General features: G+C 47.2%; 1 protein-coding gene across 1 annotated transcript in view; it reads right to left on the minus strand.

The window, feature by feature from the left end:
• The window catches only part of T265_02298 (hypothetical protein), a gene marked incomplete at both ends in the record, with an annotated part of 30,892 nt that extends 22,566 nt beyond the window's left edge, over positions 1 to 8,326 (minus strand). Inside the window, one exon of the mRNA XM_009166502.1 lies at positions 8,081 to 8,326. Within this exon, the coding sequence (XP_009164766.1) occupies positions 8,081 to 8,326 (246 nt within the window). The remainder of the gene's footprint in view (positions 1 to 8,080) is intronic.
• Between the last annotated feature and the right edge of the window lie 2,750 nt (positions 8,327 to 11,076).

Consider the following 11,076-nt stretch of genomic DNA (forward strand, 5'->3'; position numbering starts at 1 on the left):
CCCTAGCGTCGGCTGTATCCAGGCTATTCGCATCCTTCATGAAGAAGACAGATTTCGATTTGGCGTCACCAGGATATCGGTGTAAGACAGAATGCCATGTATTTAGCGTCTCTGTATATGTAGTTTTCTTGTACCGCACGGAGACCTAGTCATCTCCAGCCAATAACACCGAATGCCTGCAGAGCACCACTCGCGTTTCGTGGGAACATCAGGAGAGCATTGAATGGATACGTTAATGGTTTTTACTAACAGCAAATTTCAGTAAATTTCTGAGTGCTGCTGCGCGACTGACTCGGAAAAATACCAAATGCTTGCCTGCGTAGTGCATAAGTCCCGGCAGACTGGTGGAAGATGATACCACTTCCCGAATCGGGGAGACCAGAGCAGCGTTTGCCAACTCCAGATAATCATATCGCTGACGTAACATCAGCTTGACTGCCGCAGTTCCACCTGTCCTACTTTCGGGATTAGGGACGACTGTCACATGTAGAGGATCTTCAAAAGCTCTGTGATATTGGTACCTCCGGAGCACTGCGCAGATCCAGTGGGAACAGCAGTTCATTAATACTGAGGTATGGAAGATTATTTCCGGGGAAAAACATTCTGTTGGTAGTGTGAGGAGATTTGGGATTTTAGTGGAGATTTCATCCTGTAAGTGAAGCCAATCTATGCTGAAAAGCCGAGAAGCACTGTACAGCTGGTCCATTCTAATTGGGAATCATCAGCAGTGCGCATCTTACGAAACTCCGGAGTCTCGAACCCGCGACCTCCTAGCTAGTGGTTTGAACAATAAACCGTTCGGCTACGGGCGGTTGATCAGCAGTGTGATTAACTCGCACTTAGACAGGATACGGCGTCGCTCATCCTTCAATCACGGGATCCACATCACACATGTTGACAGGCTCCTCGAGCAACAAGGAGCTGTCCAGTGCTTCTTGGATTCTCAGCATAGATTATCTTCACTTACAGGACGAAATCTCCACAAAAAACATTCTCAACAGGTCAGCTGGTCACACTCCATAGGTTACACTGGTCAGGCCATGTACTTCGTATGCCAGAGGACCGTTGCCATAATAATGCTAGATTAACCTTTCGCCGCGAAAGGCCCTGACTACAATAGGCTGCTGCGAACCTACTTTTACGTGCTCAGACGTGCTCACGTAGTAGCTTACCTTACGTCCGTTGACTCGTTTCTCAGCACACTCCAAGTTCATCCGCACGTAACGCGAAGCACCATGGATGAGGTACTGTCAAATTGTCCAAGGCTAGGAGGGAGCGGCCAGAAAGTCAGGATTCGGATCGAACCACGCATATTCCGGTCTGCAGTTTCGCACCCCATTATTCGAGGTTTCTAGTTGTTGTCATGTTTTATCAACTTTATGCTGCGATTCAGTGATATATCTCAGGAACCAATTATTCCTGCGATTCTATTCTGCACTCAATTGGGTCTCTTAGAATTTCACAGAAACATGACATGATTAAGGTGTCAAATAGCAGCCATTGTGATTGAGAGTGCACCACTAAGCTCCATCCTCACCACCCTCATCGCCATCAACATGGACAGCACGACATCAGTGTTCAGCACTAGCGACTCACCGCCGTAAAAACATGATTTACTTGAAAGCCTCATGGTGAAGTAAAGAGTAAAAGTGGACAGGGAAGGGATTTAGTGCTGGCTTACTACAATCATCCCGAGGAGCCTACACCTCCAGACACTCATTCAGACACCCTGGACAGAAATTGACAACGCCACTGACATCGATTAGCAGCCCTATCTTGCAGCGTCTCCAAGCAGGCGCAATGGAATCACGCGGTCCCCATCCGGGAAGGCGAGTAGCAAAAACAGCAACCAAATGTTTCGTAATCTATTTCATACCCCTCTGGCAGGTCAAGAGTTGGTCACCTCCCTGCTTCTGCCACTCTGAATTTGGCACGGAAAACAACACTCTCTTCGGAAAACGATAGTTTGATATACCTCATACATGCCCTAACCAACGCAGCTTCTGGTGCTGGACACATTCTTCAACAGAGGTACTCGTTGTACAACCGAAAACTCGCTTTCTAACTGCGTCGTTACGGATACGCCGATACAAACCCACACGAGCTATGGTTCTAAGACAACGATTGTCGAACACCTGAAGACGTCTCAGTTCCGCTGCTCGAACAGGCCAAGTCTCAGCCACACAACAAAACAGCCCGTACTGTAGCTTGATACACACGTCCCTTCAGATTCACGGAAACACTCCTATAACGCCATAGGTTTTTCAAATTAGCAAACGCGATCCAGGCCTTGCAGATTCGTGCATTCACCTCATCTATCACACTACTATCAGAACTAATACAACTTCCAAGATAAGTAAAACGCTTCACAATTTCCAGTACCTTTCCCTGGATTTTAAGCGGCGCGTTCAGTGGCTGTACGTCCACGAGCATGACCTTACACTTTGTGGGTGCAAAGTGCATACCAAGGGACGGGATGACTTTGGTCAGTTCATCCAAGAACACCTGCGCCTTCTCCTCCTCTTCGAAGACGAGAACAATGTCGTCTGAATATCTCGGATCGACAAGTTTGTCTTTACAGGGTTTTGAAGACCTCCTAGGGTTCGTTTCTATCTATCTCATATATCACAAAATAAAGAGGAATGGAGAGAGTGGACACTCCCTGACGGACGCCGCTTTGTGTAAAGGAAGCCTCTGGAGAGCTCTACGTATACTTTCACACGTCCGATAGGGCTCAGTGGTGAGAGCGCGAATTTACTCACCGGAGGATCCGTGTTTTGCACCCGACCTCTGCCCCTCGACTTCCTGCGTCTCGGCTCGGGAAGCCTGGACAGCCCTCGTGCACCCCTCTAGTACCATGGCAGTTGGGCTGAATGCAAAACTTATTATGTTCAAAACCTTCCAGGGTATTCATTGATGGGCAAGTATGTCATGGAAAAGAGAGCGGTCAACCGAGTCGAATAAGCCTTGAAAATCCAGGGCCACTACCTTTCGCACGATAAAAATTGACTCGCACGGCAGCAAACAGTTTGCAGGAAACGTTTGAATGGACTAGCCGTGTGACAGGTGAGTCTAGCGCGGTGCACTTGGTAAAGGTCCTAGCACTAGAACTCAAACACCAGTTTTCTTTTTTGTGGCAGCTTTACTTAAGTGGAAAAGAGAGTTGCTGGGACCCTTCGTTGGGCTACCTAGAGTCCATTGAAGGAATGCGGATTACAAATTAACTGGGTGTCCGGGAGATCCCGCTATTATCCGAAAGGCATAGGAACTACGATGATAACCACTTTCCGGATGACTGACTTCATACGTCGCGTCGCTGCCTCGAGGCTACAAAATCCACAGAGAACAAAAACTGAAAGAAATTGCGGGTCACGCTCACACAAAACTCCTTTACTTCACGAAAAATCAGAAACCAGGTAATCATGAAAGCTTATTTTTCATGCAGCATGCAGCATGAAAATGAGTGGAAAAGTGAACCGAGAGAACGATACGGCTGGTCACCTAGGGTACATTACGCCTAGTCCCCAGAACAACCCTGTAGTTAGGAAGATTGACCTGCAGCACACGTACCCAGCAAACGATACGAAATGATACGTAAATTTTCATCCATAGAAATGAAAATACCTCAAGTTCTTATATCGACGTAGACAGGAAACGTGTCCAGTGAAATAAAATGTGTACAGGCCGAAACCAGTTGGCTGTTTCTGTAGCTCGCTACCGTTCCTTCCTACGATTTTGCATCTACAAACAGGAAATAGCATACCATTCCGACTGCTTTCCCGTATTTTCTGTGCTAACGTCTGGTATCAGTTATCAGCCAGGCCATACTTGCTCCTGATACATTGCTAGACCCAGACTCACTGGATTTACACAAAACAAAATAGTAGTAAGTCGTTCAGCTGTAGCACCCTTTCGGTGCCTAGCTGCCATGCCACACGAAGGAGGCACGAGGGCTGGGATACTGTCAGGTTGCCCAAGCCTAGACAGGGGAAGTCGATTGGCAGAGGTCGGATTCGAACCACTGACCCTCCGGTCAGTAAATTCGCGCTCTAACCACTTGGGCCATCTCGCCCGCTGATAGTTCCTTGTGGGTCGTGCAACCAGAAATTGGAAAGCGGATAACCAGTTATGTGATTTCACGGATGCCAGTGTTGGACTCACTGTAAATTTGACAGACAGCTCAAACTCGGACAACGTAACTCCCCAATCTAATATCCTAGTGAGGGTATCAAGAACATCTGTGCTATCTGTCAGAAATCCAAGAGATAATCACATCTTGAAACCACTTATGCATCAATCCTAGAGGGAGAGAGAAACATTTAGCAATCCAATCTCTCACCTCTCGCAAAAACCAGCACTCTGCATCCCAAACTCAATAAATTGCAGGTATGAGCAACACTTGATACGCAAGTCGACTCTCAATCACGAAATACATACCACTCACCAGTAAATCCATCGGTCTAACCAGCACCGGCTAGATCCACGCTGAGGCACGGCGGGTATACAGCTAAGTAAACCCCCAACCTACCCACTCAATCAACAACTTGGAGCAGTTTAACATCATAAACAGCCCTGAATCTTCCATCACGAGCACTGACCGAAAATATGTGCAGAACTAGATAAAGCAAAAATTCAACGAGCCAAAGAACACAACCTTGACTGTATTGACCAACTTCAGTATCCCAGATCATTGGGGGCCTATTAGCTAACACTGTTCTTTTGCAGGTATTGTTTGCTGCAACCAAAATGCCATCCGGCTGCAGTGATATCGCATTCAAAACAAGTCCCAAGGACCCTGAGAAAACAAATTCCCTCTAAACGAGAAGTGTTGAACATCAAGAGACCATGTGGACCAACGGCAGAGGGAATACCCGGGTCCATGATGGTGATCAAACTCATCCCCCAGAATGATGGTAATATCACAAGTCATCATTAAGCTTGAATTCTATGTTGGTCGACATGCACCTCCTCCGAAGACCTCTGCATCTGTCTAACCTTCTTCAACCCAAGCTGACAATGCTTACCCAAATCAGTCCACCTATGGCCGATGGAATACTCAACCAAAGCATCGCCTCTAAATATCTCCTGCCACACGGTCCCGCATAGGGGTATAAGCTGAGAAATCCAAGTGCCCGAAATGCCCTAAATCCAACCAATGGACAAACGGAAGGTCCAAGAAATACGTCTGGCTCATCTACAAAATACCATCAAGCAGAGGTTGCTTTAGTGGGTGAATCAACTTCGGAAAAGCTTAAATGGAACTGTCATAGATGTACTAACAGTAAGCCCAGAACGATCCACACCAACATCTGCCAGGACTAAAACTACAAAACCAACATACCCCATGAGTCACCCCAAGGTAATAATTAATGCGTTCACTGTACCACATACAAATATGGCGAGTTTAAGGAACTGTTCACACTGCACATTCCCACCCATATAAAGCAGCCACGACGGAAACCTGAATACATAAAAGTAATTTCGGCTGAGAAGCTGAAATATCAGTTACGCATTTTCACCGAGCAGATGGAAAGGGGCAGGTGCGGCCGTCTATGAGGAACTCTCCCGCGATATATGAATAACTCACGCTTCATAGGCTGTGCTGGTTGGGTCATGTACTCCGCATGTCGGAAGATCGTTTGCCTCGCAGAGCTCTTTCCTCCCAACCCTGTGCTGAGTGGAAGCAACCGAGAGGTAGACAATGTAAGACCTGGCAACGACGTACGAAAAGATTAACCAGTAAACTAAGTCGGGTTGGCAATTGCGGCCTCCCTGGATGGGGACCCCAGGACGCAAATCACCAGCGGTTATTGACACTGGCGGAAATGGCCCGATCGCGCAGTCAGTGGCGCTCAAGCAACAAAGCTATCGCCTTCAATGCGTAGCTACCCAAGTTCCAAACAAACGGAGCATGCCTTCGCCTCCAAAGCTTGGTTTTCCGGTGACCTAAGATGCAGCAGCTGGAGCCAATGTGCCTATAGCACACGGTTTATAGCTGATTGATTGACGGATTGATTGCGGCCGTCTATATTGGTGATCACCTAGAAATGAGACCTAACATTTCTTTCAACAAAATCAACTACCGAGTAAGAAAATAGTTGCACACTCCATATACCCCGTTGCGTACACACCCCCTACCAGAACACTACTGAACTATGAATCAGTCCTACCGGAAACACTACAAAAACTTAAACCTTAAGAGCTTCAAGAGCCACTTAACCAATAGGTTCAGTGAGGCAAGAGACCGCTCCGACCCACACTCCACAGGGCCCGGCAAAGGGACGCAAATTATTATAATATGCATCACGGACCTCGAACAAAAACCTAGTCACCGTTAGATGCATATGTGGGTGGGGCAAAGCTATGACATCCATCTTACGTCTAGAAGACGTCAAGCTCACAAACCAACGTCGACACCCTAAGAAATGCGATTAACGCAAACAGTACGAAGTTTGACACCAGCAAATGTAAACTAATCCAAACTCGAAAACACTGGTAACTCTAACTTATGTGGTTTAGTAACCGACCGTTTCAACGGTGAGGAGGATATTGGCATGTAGTTTCGATGACCCTAATCCGCCAAACAATATCCAAAGGCTGAAAAAGCATCATTTTAAAGAGAGGGCTACCAGTAAGAAACTAAGGCAAGCTGGACTACAGAGCATCCATCAGGCGTATATTGCCTCTATATAGGCCGCTCTAGACTCTAGACCAAACCAGTATATTCGGAGAAAAGCCATGAAAAATAAGAGGCTTATACTTTGAGAGTTATAAACAACTATTGGAGCCGGTAAACCCCGAAGGCCTTGGATGTCGCGGATCGGTATATTAATTGATACTTACCGGAAAATTATCATGAAGCTGCGTGCATGATGAAACCACTTCGTTCAACGACCCCATCTGCTTTGGGGGACCAACCACCAAGAACACAAACACAAGGCGGTTGTCTGGAAAAAAAATCATTCCAAACACCCACAAGAGGACGCACCGATAGCCAAGCGCGCACGGGCGAGATGGCTATGGTTAGAGCGCGAATTCACTCACCGGATAGTCAGTGGTTCGAAACCGACCTCTGAGTCTCGACTTCCCCTGTCTAGGTTTGGGCAACCTGGCAGTATCCCGGCTTTCATGGTTACTTCTGGTTGCATGGCAGCTAGGCATCGAAGGGACGTTAAAGCTGAACAATTATATCATTTTATTACTTTTTCAAGCGCGAACTTCATGGGCGTTTTCGCCTGACAAGCCCGAAGTGCTGTTCAGTGTCGGAAACTTAGATGTCGACAGAATACGACTCGGTGAAACGGGGAGAAAGGTGGTTCTAAAAGTCTGAGTTATGTAGGTGCTGCTCCTTCCACGATGGAGCCACGTCATCCTCCTCGTGCTTGGTTAAAAACATTGAACAATATGGTAGCTAACCGATATCAGTGGCGTTCATAAGGCCAGTTTCTTTCCATATTGCCTGACTAAGTGTTGCAAGTGAAGGATAATTGTGATAGCTAAATCCTAGGTCTTCTTCCCTCCACTGTAAGGCTTTATTCAGGAACATTGAAACGGTATTACAACATTGGGACACTAATGTTTTTCTCTTAAAATGATCACCATCATCATTATCACAGCCAGGCTAACTTAGTGTGAGCTGACGTCCCGACCAAAGAAAGCTTCCTAGGGTTGCCTACATCTCATCACTTTCATACAAAAAACAATCGTTTAATCATCCTTTCGGATGACCACGTGTACTCAGAGGAAACCCGTGAAGAGCGCATAAGCCGGCTAGGCCTTGCCGTCTGTAGCAGCGCCGTTACTATCGAATCACGTTGAGTAGGGATTAGTAGCTGTTGAATTGAAATTCCATTCGGCAGAGAATGAAATGCGGGGAGATTTCCAAAGAAATCTCACTGTAAGAAAAAGTATTCGCTGCTAAAAGCGAAGCCCTACCTTGCAAGAATGAAAGGGTGAATGAAAACGGCAGAGGGCCAACATAACCAAAGCTCGAGTCGAATTGAGGCGCATAGAAGTCGATGACGCAGGATGAGGAAATGAACAAAAACAGTTTAAGTGCTATAGCGGCACCAGGACTTACTTTCACCGGCTGACCACCAGGACCAGTCACGTAATTGGCCTCCACGCCATGGTTCGTTTCGACGACATTGAACTCAACCTCCTCACCACTCCTTAAGGACGGAATGCGCCTTGCACACGAAGAGATGACCGAACGATGGACAAATAGATCGCCGCCATCGTCGTTACGACTAATAAACCCATAACGCCTTGCGACACTGTACCATTTCACATGACCCCTGACTTTCTCGGCTACAGAAGTAGGCATTGAATAAGACAGAGAGATTACCAAGAACTTTTAGAATTTCAATCTCTTTCTTTTGGGGCTTCAGGTCTTCCACGGTGTTATCCAGGACGGACGCCATCGGTAAGAACACTCTGAGACGCAGATAGCAAAAAGACGCGAACGCCAAAATGACAAGCACCGGAAGGCTATACTCTGATTGGTTCAACTCACGACCTAATGGGTCGACAAACAAGATCAAGGCTTTCGCCAAATCTTCCAAGGTCGGGTTCGAATTGCCGATTAGCGGGTTCCGTTCATTTCAATGTCACAAACGAAAAAACAATGTGGTACTCCTCCTTGGGTTCTAAGCGAGGTCAGTAAAATTGCCAAGGCGAAAACCCAAATGGAGGCCACCTAAAGCGTGCAACTTGGTTTTAGATGCAGCGTAACCAACCGCCCTGAAAAAATTTTCACCAAATAAGGGTTTGCGCTCTCGGGTTGAAAATCTAACCATGCCTCCGCCGTGCTTTAGTTAGGTGAACGCTCAAAAATCTGTTGGCCGACGGATGTTCAAATTGGCCGGAAGTGTCAGATTTCGTCGGAAGCGACCATACACCTGGGTAAAGGAATGAAGCACCGCGAGACGCGTTTCATAAGCAACGGATTCAGACGAGCGACCGTATTCGCAGTAGCCCGCTGGACACCCTCAACGATGCCTACGTTGGTCCTGCATGCGGACCGGACAACTTGGTTGGCGTAATCAAAAGCGGTCCGAAGTAGGCCCCATGGAGTGTCTGGATGTCGGTGAGGATAATACGAAGGAAGGTGTGTCGAATTGCCGTAGAGCGCTGAAGGCATTTTGCGCCAGATTTCAATTCTGGACTGACGAGTATATAGTTAAAGAGGGTCAGACACCTAAATCCTTCTCGGCAACTGTGCCCGTAATGTCTTCTGGTCCGTTCTCACCATGCACAGCAGAGGCGTTCGCCGCGTCTCCTCCGAATGACATGTGCGCGCGCTTCTCGTCGTTCAGAGGGAGGTGCCGGTCCAGCGGCCACTTCTTTGAGGCGTCGACATCTATTTGAGGGGCGCTGGCTTTGGGACTACAGGATACAAAGTCGTTCGCAAAAGGTAGGCACGGATTTGAAAGAACATCTGGAAGGTCGTTGACGTATACCAGAATCAGAAGTGGCTCCAAAACAAAGCCTTAGGGAAGTTCAGTGGAGCCCGAAGTTGAATAAGTGTGAGTTGACCGTAATTTTACCCGGAATGTTTCATCTGATAGAAAAGCCTTAGCCCACTGGAGAATTTCGCCTTGCATCCCTTAATATTCGAGCTTGCGAAGTATGTGGATGGGTAGGGCTTGATAGAATGTTTTTGACAAGTCGAAAAACACTGCACCCGATATGGATCAGTTCTCCTCAGCTTGGGTTGAGCTGTCCATAAATACGAGCATCTTCGCCAAGCACGAGCGGTTTTGGAGGAACCCGTGTCGTGTTTGGGACATCAAGTTGGTGGTGTTGTGGTGGGATAAGATGGCCCGCTTCAGCTTGCACTCCATCACATTGCACGGTTTCCTGTTGAGCCTGATGGGCCCGTAGCTATCGGATGTTGGACGGTCATCAGTGTTGTCGATTGGAGAGGCTATCACTTCGTCGATCGACTGAGGAATCAGCAGGCAGGCTAGCTTTGCCAATTTTAGCGAATCATCCTTGAGGATAGTATGTTTGACCTCGTCTGGCCATAAAGTACCAGGCGACTAATTCTTGTCCCCCACTGTGAGAACCAGATCCGTCAGACAAAGTTCGCACTGAGGTCTTGACCAGGGTGAATGTACAGATGTCGCTGAAGCAGAACACAGACTTGCTGGCATCCTCTGTAGCCTTCTGTCACCCGTGGATTATCCACTGTCCCTCAAGCCGAAAGCCGTTGGTTTATTTCTTCGGCGATATCGCACGTGTTTGTGTGACATCGGGGCGTCTTTTCGGGTGCTCCATTTGCAGATCTCTGATTTACAGCGGTTCCACATTCTATGAAATATCACCTCATCTTCTGGGCCCAGTATTTCTTTGTGAAGATTAGCTAAAAACTTGTTCCCAGACAACTTCAAATCATTTAGGTAGGCTTTAGTACACTCGACTGTGTGCTGTTCTTTTCGGGAGGAACACCGCGTAAGCCTGGTGAATTTTCCGAACAGTGGTCATGTATGTCTCCTCAAATCAAGCTGGTTTCAGTTTTCTTTGATCTATGAAGACACGAATTTCGAATAATTTCGCGTCTGAGATTCCGGGTACCTGGCCCAGTGGCAGATGGAATCAATGGTCAGAACATCAAGGTCACTGCATCCAGGTGGAGCCCCAGTAAACACTTGATGCATGAAGTGTCTTCTTTGAGGATAATCAAATTCAGCGAGGCAGATAGTTAGTCTTCGCTATGTCTAGTGAGTGTGATGACATGTTCAGTCGAAGCGCTCTACCGAGCGAATTTGGTCAGCATCAGTGCAGTGTCCACCAGGCCCAATCCACCAAAGTTCCACCCAGAAGAACCTGGAGGCGTCAAATCTACCTACCAGCGGAAGATGCGTGAAAAAGCAGCTAAAAGGACTGGTCGCCTTCCGGTAGAATTGAGGAACAGCGATATATATATATATATATGTCATTTGTAACTTGTCATTTCCAAGTCATAATAATAATTTGTTTCGACTATCGCGCCAGAAAGTACCAAGAATTCCGCTGGCCAATCAGCCATAAACTTTGATCCTGCGGTCATAGAACTCTGTATAAGGGCCCAAC

Source organism: Opisthorchis viverrini, assembly GCF_000715545.1.
Source record: "Opisthorchis viverrini unplaced genomic scaffold opera_v5_26, whole genome shotgun sequence".
Classification (NCBI taxonomy): domain Eukaryota; kingdom Metazoa; phylum Platyhelminthes; class Trematoda; order Opisthorchiida; family Opisthorchiidae; genus Opisthorchis; species Opisthorchis viverrini.